A 19,676-nucleotide genomic window follows, 5' to 3' on the forward strand; every position below is an offset into this window, starting at 1 on the left:
ATTATTACTACTATGGTAGTGGTCTTTGCTCTTGGGGTGCCTATGGTCCAGCATCCTGTCTATCCTTACGATGAGTCTCCTCCACTAGATGACATTATGTCATATATTGTTGTTACTTCTTTCCAGTGAGGTTCTGATCCTCAAATCACGTCTGTTAAGTTGACCAAGATTCATTATCTTTTCTTTTGAATCGCTTGCCATTCTATTTGGCCCATCTCTCATTTGCACACCATTTCTATAGAGAGATGTGCATTTTTGTATGCTCTTGTCATAGACGCTCCTATGAGTTTTCCTTATCTTTTCATTTGTTCTTTGATTGAGGTTCATCGGAATAGTTCTTCTTCTCATGCTCTTTTCTTTCCGATTTTTATTCATCAGATTTTGCTACATTTAGGATTAGAGCAGTTTCCGGCGTCTGAGCTTGTTCATATAGTTGCTCCTATAGGTGCCACCTTTCTTAGGCAGAGGGCTGCTCAAATGAGAGCAAGCTCTAAATGCCCTAGGGTTGAGTCTTCTAGTGTCGCACCTCCTCCTTCTTCTACTATAGGTGATACTTCTACTGAGGTGTCTGTCGATCTGACTGCTGCTGCTGCTGTTCCTCTGCCTTTTACTTCAGATGATTCGAGCATTCGACATATGTTGGAGACTGTCATGACCGTTCAAGTGGCTCATGGTCAGCTTTTGGTGGACATGCTTGATGAGTTTTGATCTTTATGAGCGGATTTGGAGAGTCTTAGATGATCACCTCCGCCACCTCCTTTTGATGATGAGTTCTGATTGCCCTTTGGCAATTCTTCACAAAAAGGGGGAGTACATTTGGATAGGGGATATGAGATTTTTGTTGATAGGGGGAGATTTCTGTTGTTTTGGAGCTGTGGAGCTTTTAGATTGTATCTAGGTGCTTCATCTTGTATTTATATTTCTTGGCTCATGATGTATTTTGTTTTATTTGAGTTGTCTTTGATAGGGGAAGATACTATGATGTGTTTATTTCTGTTTCTTGTTTCACATTGTGCTACATTGATTATTGATTTATATTTATGAGGTTAGTCATGATATATGTCTTGTAGTTTATGCTTATGTGAAATCAAGAATTTATTTTGTTTTACTTGTATTTTCCACACATGCATTTATGTGTTTGTTAAGTGTTACAGGAATATATAGGTTGATTCAGTGATGCTGTTATCTACACTTGCAACTGATAGATAGTAGTTAGGTTGAATTTGTTTTTGTTGGGCAATATTATTGTATTGGGTTGTTTATTGTAAACTTTGAGCATTTTATTTGTTTTGTGTTTTGTCACGGATTGCCAAAAGGGGAGTTTGTTAGGTTCTAAGGAATTAGGAACTAATGTATTAGTACTTCATTTTGTAATGTTAGCAAACCATGATTAAAACGTTTTAGTCATGTTTTAGACTTGCTCAAATTGTGTTTATGTGTAAAGTTGGAATTGAGTGTTCTGTAGGATTTACTGTGTAAATCTGCTTGGCTCGATCGAACAAAAATTAGACTCGATCGATTGAAGCTCGTGCAGATTGTTTTTCTGCAGAATTTTCCAACTTAGCCCAAGCCCGTTTGACGTGTAGGGTTTTATGTTTTGCTTTAAGTATAAAAGGAAAAACCCTAGCCACGTTTTATGGTTGTTGTTTATGCTGTGTATGTGAATCTCTTGTGAGATTTAAAGGTATTTGCCTTCACATATACTTAGGGTTATCAAGAATCAAGATTATGTTAAGTGCTTGATGATCAATTCAGTTGCGGTTTCAATAGCTTAAAGATATACAAGCGGAAGTACTTGTGCTTGTTGTGAATTCAAGAAAGAAGTAGTCCGTGGACTCGAAGCTATCACGTGGTCGTGGTAGTAAGTTTCCTACTCGAGGTAGTAATAGGATGTTAGTGGTTTAAGTCGCTATTGTGTAAACTTCAATTCTTTCATAGTGGATTTGTTTTACCTTGAGGATAGCTAGGTTAAATCCTCCCTAGGTTTTTTACCTGTTTGGTTTTCCTGGGTTATCATATCGTTGTGTTATTTATTTTCTGCACTTTACAATGATATGATATATTTGTGTTAACCTAGATCTAATAATTTGACTAAGTAATTACTTGGCTAATTAACTAGGTTAATCTGGTTATGTTTTAAGGGGTCTAAAAATGAACAAATAATATGACAATTAACATAAAAGTACAAAAACTGAGGTGCTAGAAAGCCAAGATTTTTAGGTCTACAACATATGGAGTAGTAAGATTATGAAGGGGATAATAAATTTAGCAGATTATAAAATTGGGTGTAAAAAATATTTGAAGAATTAACTCTCCCAAGACTACAAATCTAGATAATAAACCATGAACCAGTGTATGACAAACTTCAATTAGACTGATTATTATTATTAATCAGATGTTAATAATCAAACCCTATAGGCTGTTCACGTGAAAAGATTTTGGATAACTAGGCTAGAACTTGACATGTTAGCAAGAGAAGCCTAAGAAGATTTTGGATAACAAGGCTGGTTCTAGAAGCAGTTTTCACAGAATAATTACATTGGTGTAAAATAATAAGGCAAAGAAAAAGGGATGCCATCAACATTATATATGTGTAAAAAAAAAATAAGGACAAGTCCTCCTAGTCCTATGGGGGAAGAGGGGATCAGAATATATGGTTTGACAGGAAAACCTCATAAATAATAGTTATTATGTTTAGAGATTCTAAAATAAATTTAATTGTAGCCAAATAAAGAAAAAATACAATAAAAAAATGTAGTCATAATTTTGGTACAAAGTTACATCAGTATAGCTTATTTTGCAGGGCTGAATATGGAATGCTTGGATCTCTTAAGTCGACCAAATATAAAAGCTTGCTTCTCTATTGCACATATGTGGAACAATGATATAACTTTATATAGTAGAATACAATTCAACAATGAAAGAAGTGTGTTGTTTTTTGTAAATTGGAAGAATGAGATGTTAACTGGTTAAATTGATTTAAAAGTAAGAAGAGAGGAAAGGGAAGAGTGATGAAAATATATTTATATTTTTGTTTAGATTGGGTATTGCTCTCCATTTTCATAGACTTAAATTAAGATTTGAGATACTTCCATTAGTTTGACAAAATATGATCAAGAACCAAAGTAATTGAGTATTTACATAGAACATGAAGTGTGTAGAACATAAAGTTTTTTATTGGATGATTAATGATTATAAATTTGCATTATAAGTTCTAGGTTGCTAGGACTCTGCCTACAACAGTTCTCTCTCACTCAACACCAATTGATGGTCTAGTGTGGAAAAAAATAATAAAAAATTGGTGTTCTTTATCAACAGTGTCTAATTAACTATATCTATAAATCTAAAATTGATGCTGAAATTGGTGTTCTTACCGCCAAGTTGGTTGAAAAAAATAAATTCATGGATGGGCCACCAAACCTTGATCAACTAGCCAATTTGGCGACATAGCATGTCAAAGATTTTTTTTTTTTTTTCTTTTAAACAAAGAATTTTTATTCAATTGTGCCTTTTGGCATTATATATTTAGGAGTATATATATCATATATTACCGTGTCTGAAAGCAGAAAGTAATTTCTGCGGATGACTTAAAAATTAAAATAATCAAAATTTCAGAATTTCAAAATCAATTAATACGAGGAGGCAGTGAATCGAAAGGTATGTGCCAAAGTTACATATTGATATATAACAACCAAAACTCAAACAAAACAACAATAGCATAAACCCACAAAATTTAGAGACAAAAAATATAAACTCATATTAGTGTATAATCCTAAGTAGAGAGAGAACTTCAAAATTGTGGGTGGCGCCGCCGAGCTAAGGTTGTGAGTGCGCACGACAAGAGAAGCAAAGAGAATGGCTGGAACTGTAGCGTATGGGTTCTTGTGGTTGGATTGGAAGAGAAGAAGTTAGAGAGGCATAAACCTAGAAGAAGATCAGACAGAGTGTAAACACGAGAAAAGGAAAAGCATAGAGAAATTTGATTTGTTATTTTCTTTTCTTTCTTGCTTTTTTGGTTTATATATATTACCTGCTTAACCAGTAACCAGTATCTATTAAAATTAAATGAATGGTCAAGATCAAAATAGTATTAAATTAATGGTCAGATTTAAATGGGTACCGTACCCACAAAAAAAAAAAGAGAGGGTACAATCCAACCTTATATTATTATGTTTGAGTTTGGCTCCTTTAAATTGAAATTAAACTTGGGTTTGAGTATGATTCCTTTACTAAGTAAATGAACATAAACAAATTTTTTTTTGAAGCCAAACACCAGTTGTTTATAAATATAGCTCAATTCAGTTATAGCTATATATGCATCCTCCCTAGCCCTAATCATGGTAGATTGTTGAAATCTTGGGACAAACTGGAAATCTCAAAATACTGGAAAGGTTTGAGAAAAAAAAGACACCATGTGAGTACTTAGGTATAATCAAATAGTAAAGCGAAACTAATAACTTTAAAATTATTGAAGCATTAAACTTTAGTTTTCACTTTAAATTTAAGGGATGAAAATCAAAATTTAAAAACAAAAAGTGTGTTAAAAAAAAAAAAAAAAAAAAAAGGGAAAGTGGAGGTAAAGAAAAGGAAACAGCGATTGCATTGGACAAGCAAGTATACTTTTTCATTCTCAGTGGGGAGTGGGGATTTTTGTCTTTATTGTTTTCATTGATCATACAGAGAGTTGCAGAAGGGAGCAGAGCAGAGAAAGATCAAAGCAAAAGCAAAAGCAATGGGAGTGCTATCGAACAAGGTCGAGAGGGAGAATCTAAAACCTGGGGATCATATATACTCCTGGAGACTCGCCTATGCTTACTCCCACCACGGTGCCCTTTCCATTTCTTCCTCTTTTACTTTCTCTATAATTTTCATTTTTATTTATATTTATTTTTGTATTTTGGGGTTGATTAGTATCTAAGTAATTACTCCTGCATTTGCTTTACTCCTTCATAACAGGATCTGCTTTTCTCATATTTCTCGTTTATTTTGTTTTATCCACCCTGATCACAAATTTTGATGGAAATTTTACTACTATTTCTGAAACTGGAGTTACATTTGTGGGACACTCCACTGTTTCAGGAAAAACACAATACAAAAAAACAGATAAAGTGTATATGGCTCCATTAAATTAGGTGCGGATTTTTTGAAAAAAATAATATTTATTTTAATTATAATGATGATTTTTTTTTTTTTTGAAAGCAAACTCGAACTTCATTCAATTAGAAATAGATAGAGAATCCACATATAAAGCCTCTAAGGCCGGTGGTGGTGAATCTTCTAACCATACAATGGGTTTATTTGGATAGAACTTATTTTGCTGAAACTGAAAACTGAAAACTGAAAACATAGTAGCAAAATAATTTTTAAATGTGTGAATAGTGCTGTGGGACCCATTTTTAATGAAAAAATTGATAAAAAATGAAATTTGTGGGTCTGTGAACAGTGCACAGATGCACTGTTCACGAAAGACCGGTCAAAAGTTGCGGCTACTGTTCATGTACCGTACATGAACAGTACTGCCTGTTGGGGGAAAAGGCGTGAAAAAAAAAAAAAAAAGGGAGAACGCAGAAACTTAAAACGCAGCAAACGTGGATCCAAACTGTGCCAATATCCTCATCTATATGCCTTTATTGTAAAATAGCAGAAACTCAAATTACCAACCAAAAATTGATTGTGAAAATATTTTAGGCTTGAAAAAGATCTCCAAACTAACAATAGGAATGAAAAAAATTAATCCAAAAGAAAATAGACACAAAACACCAAGAATTACGTGGTTCGGCAATAGCTTACATTCATGGGCGATGACGAACAAATTTCATTATATCAAATTTGGGATAATACAAATTGGTGTAAGACACTCTCACAAACCCAAATCCCAAATACACCTAAATGGCTCTTTCTCAAATACAAAAACTAAAGAACCAAATACAAACCAAAGAACCAAAGGTTCATGAATGCTTTAAAATGTGGAAAAACACAAGAGCTATTTAAACCCTCAAATAAAAATTACGGCTCGATAGATTTTACTTTAACTTTTACTAAGTGCGGAAAAGAGTAAATGCGAGCATATAAACAAACAAGCTACTCTAACCCATATTCATAATAACACAGCAATAAAATGAAAGGTAAAAGAGTGTTATCGAAGACAACACAGCGATGTGTTATCGATGAGGAAACCGAAGTCCTTGGCGTAAAACCTCTCTGCCGCCCTCCAAGCGGTAATCGATCCACTAGATAATCAGTTGGAATACATGGGTTAGCAAGAGACCCTCCAAGCCTAATCTACCCGATGTGCCTAAGCCCTCCAAGCTCCTACTCCAACAAGGCTTCTTGGAACTGCGTCTTGTCTAACTCTCTGGATCCGGCAACAAGCTCCATGTTGCATTTGCCATCCTTGGCTTCTTCCAATACTTCCCAACAACACCAAAACCTCACTGAACACTTTGAAAGGGTGTGGTAAGTGTTTGGGCTATCAACCTCTCAAGGATATGAAAATGGAGAAGTAGGAGTTGAGGAAAATCCACATGCAATTGTGTAGAAGATTGTGGGTATAACAATCTCTAACTTTCAAGGTTTATGGCTAGGGTTTTCTCTCAGAAGCACTCCTCAACATTTATGGGTAATGTGGGTATATATAGTGTGGGTACAAAAAGTGTGCATTAGATAGGACAATCTGGTAAAACAAAATGTTTCGCTAGTATCTCGCGGGAAGGCCTTACCCGCGAGCTACTCGCGAAACACACCTGTCTCCATCCTGTCCTGACTCTTCACATTCCAGTCATGTACAGGGTACATGCATCATTTCGTGGGATGCTTAGTCGCGAGCTACCCGCGAAAACTCTTCAGTCTTCAATTTGCTTGAGTCTTCACATTCTCTCTCTCTCACACACAACTCTTATAATTAAATCCCATAATAAAAACAGGGTACACAAGATTAAATAAAATTACAATCAAATTTGGCACGGAATAAAAGCCAACAAAACACATAGTTGTAAATTACAACTTTACAGTTCACAAATACCAAATACGAATTGCACACAAACCAAAGAGAGAGCCACAAATCAAATCCAAAAATTGCAACACACCAAGAGAGAGCAAATCACCAGACCGCAGAACCAAAACCAAGCTGCAACAAACCTTTCTCGCTATTCTAAATTGCAACCCACAAATATCAAATAACCAAACTAAGCGAGAACCTCTTTTTCTCACACACACACTCTCTCTCTCTCTAATTTTCCATAGCAGCACTATGTTTATATAAGAGACTTAAGTTGGCTAGTATATCCAAAACCAAGAAGGACTAGACTTTTTTTCCTCACACAAAAGAAGAATCACTCCTATTCCAAATAGAATTCAAAATCAAGTAATAGACAAAACTTCTAATAAAGTTTGATAACGTCAAACAACAGTAACCTAAAAGGAATAAAATTCCTTTATTATCTAAATCCAACATGGAGTTAAACTCCTAATTCAAGCCATATTCTATAGCCTAGCATAGCGAGCTAAGGAGTGAGCATCCTTATTTGCACTTCATTGGATACTCTTTATTTCTATATGCCGGAGACCGCTTGCAATACAGCAAATATCATCATAGATATTTCCCAACCAAGACAAGTTGATTTGGGGTGAGGTTATGGACTGCATAACATTGATGTTGTCTCCTTCAATTACCAACTCAGAAAAACCAGCTTCCACCGCAAACTCTAGAGCTTTGCTACATGCCAACACCTCTTCCTCCTCACTTTTTGTCACCACAGGACCTTTTGACAATAATGCTGCCATGATCTCTCCTCTGTCATTCCGAATCATCGCTCCAATTCTAGATGCTGCCAAGTCTGCAAAACTGCTGCATCAAAGTTGAGTTTGTAGACAGATCCCTCGGGTGGCTGCTATGCTTGTGGTTGTCCATTTGACACCGGAGCCTCCAACTGAGCTTGTGCTCCTTTATACTTATCTAAGTAATTCCTGGCTCTTACGTTAAGTAGAGTTGGTTCCTGCAGATTGCTCCCATGCAAAACCGAGTTACGTTGGTTCCAAATCAGCCAGCATTGAACCAGAAAAAGTTCGAAATCATCCTCAGAAAGCTTAAGCATCAGAGTTGCAAACAGCTGCAGAACATACTTTTGGCCAGTTAAGTATTTTTATAGAGATCAAACTGGACAACCAGCCCACACATCCTGAGCTGCTCCACACTCCCACAAAGCATGAATCGTTGTTTCTGGGAATCTTTGGCAGATATTGCAGATGTCATCTACAATAATTCGCCATCGAACCAGGTTCTCACACGTAGGCAATATATTTTGACATGCTCGCCACCCAAACACCTTAATTTTGTTAGGAACATGGAGCTTCCAAATCCTTGCCTAGACTTGACTATTTGATACCAGGATAGAGCTTTCTCCACACAACTTGCCTTTTTTAGCAACATCCTAGCTGTATGGTAGCGCGATTTGACCGAGTATATCCCATTCTTGATATGCAACCACACCAGCACATCTGGTACGTACCTTCTCTACTTAAGGGAATTCGGAAAATAACCTCTTCATCAAACCTTTGGAACACCGAGCTTATCATATCTCTATCCCATTAAAAAGTTGTCGAGTCAATTAAATCTGAGACTTACCACTCACACTCCTCTTCATTTAGGGGAATAAGTACTTTGCTTGTTGGATGGCATGCAATCCACTTATCTGATAACACTCGGATGGAAGTGCCATTACCCACTCTGCATAGCATCCTTTCCTTAAAATTGGCTGGGCCGCAATTAAACTTTTCCACACATATAAGTTGTTTGGAGTATCAAATGATTCCAAGATGCTACACCTAGGTAAGTATTTTGCCTTAAAGCACTTATAGAGAAGAGATCCTTGATCAATTAACAATCTCCACCCTTACTTTGCCAACATTGCAAGATTGAAACTCTGAATGTCTCTAAATCCCATCCCACCATCCTTCTTTGGTTGAACTAATAAATCCCAACTCTTCCAATGAATCTTCTTTTCATCTCCACACTGATCCCACCAAAACCTTGCACACATCGCATTAAGCTCATCACAAAGCTTGATTGGTAACTGAAATACTCCCATCGTATATGTAGGAATTGATTGGGCCACTGCTTTTAGTAGCACCTTCTTTCCAGCTCTAGATAGCGATCTCCCTTTCCATCCCTGTATTTTTTTCCAAACCCTTTCTTTGAGAAATGAGAAGTTTTGGTATTTTGACTTGCCAATCAAGGTGGGCAACCCCAGATAGGATTCGAACTTTTCCACTTCCTTCACTCCCAATGCATTTGTAAATCAGTCTCTTTGTGTAGCCGTAGTATTGCCACTAAAGAACACCGAAGACTTGTCTAAACTGATGCATTCCTTGAGGCCATTGCATACATATTTAGAAAATCAGTAATCACATGCACTTCTTCCTGATTGGCTTCACAAAACCAAAGGGAGTCATTAGTAAAAAGTAAATTTGATATGCTAGGTGTTGTTGGACAAAAGGACACTCCATGAAGTCTTCCATCCTCCTCTGCTTTAGCTAGTGTTGATGTAAATCCCTCTGCACATAAGAGAAACAAGAAGATAGAGGGCCTCCTTGACGGAGCCCTCTAGATGGCAGAATATTACCATATTCCTTACCATTAATGTGAACTGAGAATGAGGGGGTGGTGACACAACTTATGACACGATCAATCCACCATTTAGGAAAACCCAACTTGATCATCATGCCCTTAAGAAATGACCACTCAACCTTGTCATAGGCCTTGCTAATATCCAGCTTTAATGCAAGTGCACCTTTTTTTTTTACCTTTCTTTCTACTATGCATGGCATGCAAAATTTCATAAGCCACAAGTACATTATCAGTAATAAGGTGGCCTAGGATAGAAGCCCTTTGGGTGGGTGATATCAACTGGGGCAGAATCAACTTTTGTTTATTAGCCAACATTTTTGATATTATTTTATAAATAACATTACATAGGCTAATGGGTCTATAATCTGACATTTTCTCTGGAGACTTAACTTTAGGGATGAGAACAATATGAGTATAATTAATATCAAACACCATATTACCAGTGTTCAAAAGATCCAAAACAAAATTAATCACATCATTACCAATAATATGCCAAAATTTTTGGTAGAAAAGAGCATTCATACCATTAGAATCAGAAGCCTTGGTTGGTCCCATTTGGAACAACGCTACTTTGATTTCTTCAGCACTATATTCACTGGACAGAACTTCTTGCATATCTGAAGTCATTTTGTGAGAAACTGCATTGAGACATTCTTCCATCCGATCACATGTACCTGAATTAAATATCTTCTCAAAATAATTTGTTGCCACATTTGCTACATCTTCAATTTGATCAACCCACACACACTATTGATCTTTTATACCCTAAATAAAATTCCTTCATCGTTGTTGTGAGGCTATAGAATGAAAGAATTTTGTGGTCTTATCTTCATATTTTAACCAAGGTAGTCGAGAATGTTGAACCCAATATATTTCTTGTTTAAGGAGAAGATCATTAAGTTGCTTACTTGCTACCAAAAATTCAGCTCTATTTGCCTCCATGCGGTCACTGGAATTTAGCACTTCAAGAAGTTTTTGCATTCTTTTAATCTTGGCAATCTGAGGATGTGTTTTGTTAAAGCCCCATGCTTGTAAATCTGCCCCGCAGCTCTCAATTCTGTTCTTGGTACTAGCTAAAGATGAACCTCCACCCTTAGTTTTGGCCTATGCTTCTCCAATCACTGCCTCACATTCATCCCATAATAACCATGCCTCTTCAAACTTGAAACCCGTGCCACTCTCCCTCTAAATCTCTTATCTGTCCTAGACTGCAAAATAAGTCGTAGATGATCTGAAGCATGAGAGAACTTATGAGTCACAATGCTTGTAGAGAACTTGTCTCTCTATTCCCTATTTGCAATAACTCGGTCCGGTCTCTCTCTAGTGTTTGCTGCACTTGGTCGCTTGTTATTCCAAGTGAATTTGTAATCATGCAATCTCAGGTTGACTAGATTGCAAAAATCCAAAGCCACCCCCAAGTCACCCGTCTATTTTTCTTGTGGTGGATGCTTACTCAGCTTCTCTAATGAGTGTAGAAAAGCATTAAACTCCCTAATATAGCATCATGGCCCATCCACAAAAGAAGACAGATGCCTTAAGAGAGCCCATGATTTTTGTTTTTGACAAGCTTCTGGCCAGACATAGAATCCAGTTAGGAACCATTCAAAACCATCACCCTCTATTACCTTTGCCAAAATATGATTCTCTGTGTAGTTTATCACCTCTAATTGCACCTCCGCTTTCCAAATCAATGCTAAACCTCCTCCAGAATTAGGCTTTTTAACAATCAACTTGTTTGGAAAAGGTAGTTCTCTACAATGTTTCTCAAAAACCATCTCTATCAAGTCTTGTTTCTGTTAGAAAACATACAGTGGGAGCTTGATCCCTCACCAAATTGTGAAGGTTTCGAACTATTCAAGAGTTCCCAAGCTCTTGGCAGTTCCAAATTAACAACCTCATTATGCTTGGCAAGGGTGCTTTAGCACCCCCGCTGTTTCATCTGATTGAGAATCCTCACCAAACTTACCACGCTTCCTTGCACACTCCTTTTCATCCTTTTCAGTATCATGTTGCATATAATGACGAATTTAAGTATTGAAATTTTAAATTTTGCTGTCTTTTCAAAATATTATTTTAGTGCAAGATGTGATATAACCAAAATCGTGTTTTGCAAACATGATTTCAATGCAAAATTTAAAGAAATACTTTCTCTTAAAGAATTTTACCACAATACTATTTTCAATAATTTATTGTATTTTCCAACAAAAGCCCAATTAGATGCTATATTTTCAATGTGTCCTACGTCTTTTTCACTTGGAAACTCTTTTGTGTATCTTGAAATGGTAAATATTTATATTTTTTAATAATCTTGTAATGGACCTAATGGTATTAAGGGTTCTTGGAATTGGCCTCAAATTAACATTTTAGTAGGACTATAGTTGAACTGTTGGGGTTGATTACAATGCTGAAATCCTAATCAATGCTTAATTACCTTTATCTAGTTATACCAGTAGAGCAGTAATTTGAAAAACAGAAGGGTTTTACACTTATACTAGCAGTTAAAGGGTCTTTGGGTTTGATTGAATGATCGCAATCGTCTTTTCTTGGAAATTGTTTTTACAGCAAGAGTTGATTTCTTTTTTGAGATGAACGATTTCTAGTTTGCTTGATGTATGTGTATATTACAATTTTAGTTATTTCAAGTAAAAACAGCTAGATTCTACTTTGTAACAACAGGGATATATGTCAACAAGGGATGTGTTATCCACTTTACTCGGGGAGAAGGCCAGAAAATTGGTACAGGAACTGGGTTAGACCACATCATTGGGAGCTCATTAACTCAACATCCTTTGGACAATCCATGCCCAATATGTGGTAATCAATCAAGGAGTGATGGAGTCATCTATTCTTGTATTGATTGTTTTCTTTCAGGTGGAGATCTCTACCGCTATGAGTATGGTGTCACACCAGCTTTCTTTCTTGTCAAAGCTCGTGGAGGTACCTGCACTCGTGCTTCATCTGAGTCAGAAGAACAAGTTATTCATCGTGCCTTTTATTTCCTCCGGAAGGGCTTTGGTGTCTATAATGTTGTGAAGAACAACTGTGAAGACTTTGCATTATGCTGCAAAACAGGATTGAAAGTGAATCCTACTGATAACGTGGGCCAGAGTGGGCAGGCAACATCCTTTCTAGCTGTTGCTGGTGCTTTCCGTTCTGTACCACTTACGTATCTAGCCCGTTTTTTACGACTTGGATATGCAGCTACTAGTGTTGCCGGTCTGGCGGCAAGTTGTGGCACATACTGTGTCAATCGTTATATTAATGATATTGGAGTACGCCGAGATGTCATGAGAGTTGTTTTAGAGGAGCAAAAATGGTTTGAGTGGAGCAAACCATTTTATGTGTCCACCACCACACTCTGTGGAACACTCGCTGCATTAAGCGGAAACACAAGGTACCTTGTCGCAGAGTAATAATCTTTTGGCATGCTCAAGAGTTATGTGTGGTTTGCAAGAATTTGATTGTTATGGTGCCAATTAATGAGTTTGTCATGCAACGAGCACAACCAAAATTATTTCAGAATTTGTTATGTATATGTGCTTTTAAGATATCAGATTTTATTTCTGAATTTTGAATTTAACTTTTATTATAATTGAGGATTCTTTGGGATAAAATTGCGCCTTAATATAATCCTTGAAACTTATTAGAAAGATGAAATGGTTTGAGTGGAGCAATTTGAATAATTTTTTTTACTAGAGATGTTTCGCTAATCTTGGTGGTGATTCTAAGCACCCTCAGGTGTTGAAGCTTAGGATTGGCAAGTTCTAGGCAGTCAAGCCTAGGACTTATGTTGTTTCTCTTTTTCTTTTTCCTTCTTCATATTTTCTGATCCCCACAATTGTTATTACTCGAACTCAGCATTCAATTAATCCCAACAACTTTACATGGGAAGACAGGTTGGGACCTGATAACGGATAACCCAACCTGAACATGTATATTTGTACTTGAAATAAAAATGAGTTGACTCGTGACTTGACACATTTTTTTTATTATAAAAAAATTGTAAAAAAAAAAATAAATTAATACATGGTTGGTTTACTTGTTTGTTTTGAGTTTTACGGTGCACAACTCAAACTTAATTGATAAGTATAATTCTAGTGCCACATGATTATTATTTTTTATTATTAAAAAACCATATATGTTTTTATTTTTTTTTTTGGATAACACCATTCATATATACATATGTGATTTTAGTAGCATTCATGCGAATTAAAAGATGAATGATTGACACATTATTCTCACTTGAATAAAGCAATAAGTAAAACTTTTTAGATATTAAATGATAAATTACATGCTAAGATAATTTAGTTGTAGTAAAGTAAAAGGCATATATTTGAAATTATAGACATGTATGAGAAGTATTGCTAAGTGTGAAATTAGCATGATGGTCACTCTATAAGTACAAGTTCTTATGGGGTGGGGAAGGGGCAAGTGCCAATGTTCAAGTTTCCAATAGGAAGTTTCATACATATATACACTTGGTGATGGTCACTCCATAAGCCTATTAAAAGCGACAATGTATAAATAAGTAAACAATCAAATTTTGATATATATTCCCTAATTGAAATAGAGTAACAATTACAATAGTTCATTGAATACTTACATTCTTCTCTCAGCTTCCTCTGACTCAATCTTGAAGCAAGATGCAATGGTGGCCAAATGTCCATTAGTTTCTTCATAATTTTTTTTTTTTTTTTTTTTTTCACATGTGAAACCTAAATAGAACTTTATTAATGAATATATCAACAGAGTTGTCTACTTGTTTTTGTTGTTTTGGTGTGAAGAGATAAAAACAAAGGAAAAGATATTGATGATTTGTTTTATATTTTATCTCAATTGCTTAAATGATAAGGAAAAAGGGTTAAAATTGTCAATTTATAAAAAATACAATTTCCTTTAATTAAGTTTGGGAATCTAGATACCCACCTGTTTTAAAGGGAATCCACATTCCTACTAAAAGGGGGTTAAAGGGGGAATTCAGATTCCTCTGGCATTTGATTCCCTAGTGTGATTTGCAACCAAACATGGGAATCTTTAAACATTCCTAAGAATTCTAAAACATTACCCCGTACCAAACGCCACACAAGTGTAAAGGAAAAAGTCTGCCAATGAAAAACAGAGGATACTGCTAACTATCAAGAAAATATTTATAGATTTGATACATTGAACATGGCAAATGTTGGATCATATTCTTCAATGCTCTCTTGTATTCGTGTGAAACATCATCAAAATGGCCAAAGAAACAATCTCAAATGCTTGAAGCACAAATTGAAAATTTTCAATTTGGAATCTACAATGTGGCAACAATTATAAAGCAAGAAAATAATATTTCTAAGGAGGGGCTTGCCATCTTAGAGAGTGGATTCCCACATTATTATTTTGAGGAGAAAGTATTTACAAAATTGATGAGGATAAATACATGCACTAGATCACCTCCAACTTGACGCTCTCCTAATTCTTATTAAGAATCCAGGAAAAATAGAGTATTTTTTGGGTATTCTATCTTTTTTTTTTTTTTTTGAGAAGGTATTCTATCTTATTATAGGCATAAAATTTTATTATGATGATGTATGGACCAAACGCTCCTTAGAATTTGGATAATCTTTTGTTAAAATTTTTGAAAATTCACTTTGGGAAGAAGACTACTAAATGATGTGATGTGTGGTAGTAGTAGTTAAATTGTATGGTACTAAAAAATGCAGGAAGTAATTTGCTTACTTTTGAAACACTTTAACTTTGTATATGGTGGAGTTTATGTAATAGCTAATGAGTTTGTAATTGGTGAATGCAAAGGAAGATCAGGTTTTATGTACTTGAATAGTAATTAAGGATGATGGTTTTCTTTTAATTTGGGACTATCATAACTGATGTGACAAAGAAAGAAGTTGAGATAAATGGTTAAACTAACACATTTCTTTAAATTTAGTTAATCACATTATTTTTACTATATATAAATTTTAAAATGAATGGATAGGGAAAGAAGTTTAAATAATGTAATAATTATGAGGTGTCATTTTTTGTTAATTCTTTTTGTATATGGAGTTTCAATTTAACAAATTCAACTAATCACTCTTTTTTTTTTTTTTTTTTTTTTTTGGTTATAAACAAAATGGATGAGTGAAGAAAAATAAAATAATATAGTCAGTGTGATTTGTTAAAATTTTATCCTTGTCATCTTTTACTAATTTAATTAGTAAGAAATAATATTTTTTATATAATAATTAAAAAAAAGTTACTTCTTATGTACTATGTAATAGGAAAATGGTAAAATTTAGGTACAGTACCTTAGGTGCAATACTTTAGGTTCCCCTCTTAAATTTAAACCATGTGTATAAAATATACAACTTAGCAAACTACGTTACAAGGAATTTCCATATTTTTTTTTTCTTCCCCTTTTTCCCCTGCTTTCTCTCATCTTTTCCCTCACATGCGTGAAAACCAGATAGCTTCAAACACTTTCACCCTTATTTTCCCAAGAAACAAACAGATTTCAAACAAAAATTTTGCCTAAAACTAAACAAATTTCTGGCAAGACCCCTTCACAACCATGCCTCGCATTGATTCTGGCCACCATGTGTGGAGGCAAAGTGGTTTCACTTTTCACCCACATGAAATCCCATGCTTTTATAGAGAACCAGGCTAAGAGAATGAAGAAAGACAGCGGGGCGTGGTGGCTACGAAGGGGTTCGTGGTGGTCAATTGAAAGGAACAACTCTCAATCACTCTCTCTTATCGTGTTTCTGTTGATTTGGGTTCAACTTATTGATCCATGGCCTAAATTTTTGGTTAATGGGCTTGCCCCTTATTTCCTATGATTAATTGTTGATCAATAATGAGAAGAAACTTTTTTTGAGAGAGGAAGTGTAGATTGCCACTGCTGGGTAAGTAATAAAGAGGAGAGGATTTGAATAAAAAGCCAAAGAAATATTAAACAAAATTGTTGGGACAGATTTGAAATCTTAAAAAGCCAAAGAATAAAAAGCCAAAAAAAAAAAAAAATTAAAAACGTGATCATGTCTTTGAAGGAGGAGACTTAGCAGAAGAAGTTTGGTGGGGTAGATCTGACTTTATTTGGTTCTTCATAGTAGGCCAGTCAAAAAAAGAAAAAGAAAAGAAAAAGAAAAAGAAAAGGCAAAGTGACGGAGCATTATGTTTTAATGTCTGTTTGTTTGTTTGTTTTTTATTTTATTTTATTTTATTATTTTATTATTATTATTATTTTTTTAGAATGAACTTATGTAATTTTATTAATGTAAATAACTTACATCCAAATGTAAACACGGAACAATATGAGATGGTATATCCTCCATCCATACTTAAAAATTTGGTATGCGTATAGTATGTTTGGCCAGATTATGTGCAACACTATTGCCATTTCTCTTAACATGAGAATACAATACTCTCCTAAACTTAGTCCCATATGCTTTCACATCCTCTACCAGCAAACCCCACGGAGACAGATTCTACTCCTGTGATTTCAATGCTTGAATCAAACCCAAAGCATCACCTTCAAGTACAACGCTTAGGAATCCTAGCTCATGTGTGAAAGTCAAAGCCTTCAGTGTAGCCAAGGCTTCTATCTCATCTGCCTTATATGCGTGGCCAATTTTTTCTGCACAAGAGGCTAAAACAGCACCGTTAGTGTCCCTTATCACAACTCCTACACCTGACATACTTGAGTCACCAAAAATTGCTCCATCAAAATTTACTTTCACAAACCTAGCTGCCGGAGCTCTCCACCTATTTCCTCCATTCCCGTTACTCACCACTTGCGCTTCTGAACATTATATATCATCTTGGTATTGCACCATCTTTGCCCTCGTCTGTTCAGCAACTTGATGAAGTAGACTTCCTTGCAAGTTCAGCAACTTGATGAAGTAGACTTCCTTGCAAGTTCAACCACGCCTTATTCCTTTGATTCTAAATATTCCAGGCCGTGTATGCTAACAACTCCAGTGACTTTCCTTCCTCTATCATCCATAACAACAACTCCTTAACACCTATGAAGCCAATTTCATACCTAAATCCCATGTTCCCTGATCAATCCACACCACATTCAGTTTCGGACACGACCATAATGCATGTAACGTATCCTCTACTACCTGTTTACATCTCTCACACATTGGATCCTCTACGATTTTTCTTCGCATTAGTACTTGTTTAGTCGGCAGCGCGTTACGGCATGCTTTCCAAAGAAAATTTTTAATCTTTAGAGGAGCTTGCATCTGCCATATTTCCTTCCAAACCTGCTTCTCATAGATTGGTGGGGCATGTGGATTTGATAGCAACTCTGCCTCTTCTTTAAGGAATTTGTATCCAGATTTACATGAGTAATTTCTGGAAGGAGAATAAGGCCAGTATAGATTATCCTCTACTGCATTATGACTAAGGGGGATTTTTTTAATTAGTTAGCATCCTTAGGCACAAATAACCCATCCAAAAACTCTTCATTCCAACTTCTTGTGATTGGATCAATGAGCAAAGCTACAGTATGATTTTCAAAAATCTCTAAGGGGCAAGTTAGCAGCTGCGTTGGGTGTTTTCTTGGCAGCTAGCGTTGCTGCCAAATGTTCATTTTTTATCCACTTCCTATCCTCCATAATGCCCCTCTTTGAATGATGTCTCTTCCTCTAAGGATACTCTTCCAATCGTAGGACCCCATCCTTGAATCGGTTGCCTCCATAATCGTTGAATTTGGAAAGAAACGATCTTTAAATACTTTATAGAAGAGTGAGGTTTTATCATGCAAGAGTCACCATGCTTGCTTTCCTAAGAGGTAATCATTGAACATAGCAAGATCTCGAAAGCCCATTCCTCCAATATCCTTAGATTTTGTCATTTCCTCCCATTTAACCCAATGGATTTTCCTTCAGTCACCTCTTTGGCCCCACCAAAATTTCTTAATTAGAGTCTCAATCTCATTGCATAAGCCCAACGGCAATTTGAAACACCCCATAGTGTAAGTAGGGATTGCTTGTACGATTGCCTTAAGAGCACTTCCCTTCCAGCTTGCGAAAGCAACTTAGCTTCCACCCTTGAAGCTTCCGCCATACCTTCTCCTTTATGTAGTTAAAACTTTCTTTTTTTCCTTTTCCAACTAAAGAGGGCAGCCTAAGGTATTTTTCATAGTGCAAGATTTCGGGAACTCCTATGGCCATCTTGATTCCATGCTTCACCTCCACCGATACAGACTTGCTAAAGAATAGGGAGGTTTTACTTCTATTCATTTTTTGTCCCGAGGCTTCTTCATACTCCTTTAGTATGTCCAAGACATTACCACACTCCTCCATTGTTGCCCTGCAAAAAATGAGACTATCATTTGCAAAAAGCAAATGTGTTAGTTTTGGGCCCCTCCTACAAAGTGAGTAGCCATGGATAACACCTTGTAATTTAGCTCTTTTAAATAAACCATTCAGCCTTTCCGTACAAAGAAGGAATAGGAAGGGAGAGAGTGGGTCTCCCTACCTAATTCCCCTTGTAGGAAAAATCATCCCACATGGGTCTCCATTCACCAAAACAGAATAGGATACTGTTTTCACACAACCCATCACAAGATTTATCCACCTCTCCCTAAAACCCATCTTCCTCATTATCCCCTCTAAATAAGACCACTCCACTCGATCATATGCTTTACTCATATCAACTTTAAGTGCCATATAACCATAGTTGCCCCCCCCCCCCCCCCTTAATTTTTTGTAAACTATGTAAGGTCTTAAATGCCACCAAAATATTGTCCGAAATTAATCTACCCTTAGTGAAGGCTGATTGGTGTTCTGTGATAATGGGTGGGAGTAATTTTTTTAGGTGATTTGCAAGAACTTTGGAATAAATTTTGTAAAGAACATTACATAGGCTGATAGGACGAAATTGGTGAGCATATTCAGGAGATTTAATTTTTGGAACAAGAGTAATAAAAGTATGGTTTAGGGTGGTTGGTATGGTACCTGAGTTCAACCATGACAATGTGGAAGAGGTGACATCCTAATTTATCGTGCTCCAGAAATGCTAATAAAATAGTGGGGGCATACCATCCGGTCCAGGTGTTTTGAGG

The 19,676-nt window shown here is 35.9% G+C and overlaps 1 protein-coding gene across 1 annotated transcript; it reads left to right on the plus strand.

The window, feature by feature from the left end:
* Positions 1 to 4,559: 4,559 nt before the first annotated feature.
* On the plus strand, positions 4,560 to 13,219 carry LOC126714018 (protein LEAD-SENSITIVE 1-like). Its single transcript, XM_050414006.1, has 2 exons — positions 4,560 to 4,826; positions 12,302 to 13,219. Exons 1-2 carry the CDS (start codon positions 4,733 to 4,735, stop codon positions 13,036 to 13,038), a joined length of 831 nt encoding a protein of 276 aa, XP_050269963.1. The 5' UTR covers positions 4,560 to 4,732; the 3' UTR covers positions 13,039 to 13,219.
* The last annotated feature ends 6,457 nt before the right edge of the window (positions 13,220 to 19,676 follow it).

This window comes from Quercus robur, chromosome 2, assembly GCF_932294415.1.
Source record: "Quercus robur chromosome 2, dhQueRobu3.1, whole genome shotgun sequence".
NCBI lineage: Eukaryota > Viridiplantae > Streptophyta > Magnoliopsida > Fagales > Fagaceae > Quercus > Quercus robur.

What these genes read in the sequence shown, in the direction of transcription:
- LOC126714018 (XM_050414006.1), top strand. Translation starts at nt 4,733, where the DNA reads ATGGGAGTGCTATCGAACAAGGTCGAGAGGGAGAATCTAAAACCTGGG. An exon ending in CTATGCTTACTCCCACCACG is followed by an intron (nt 4,827 to 12,301) that starts GTGCCCTTTCCA and finishes TTGTAACAACAG; the next exon opens with GGATATATGTCAACAAGGGA.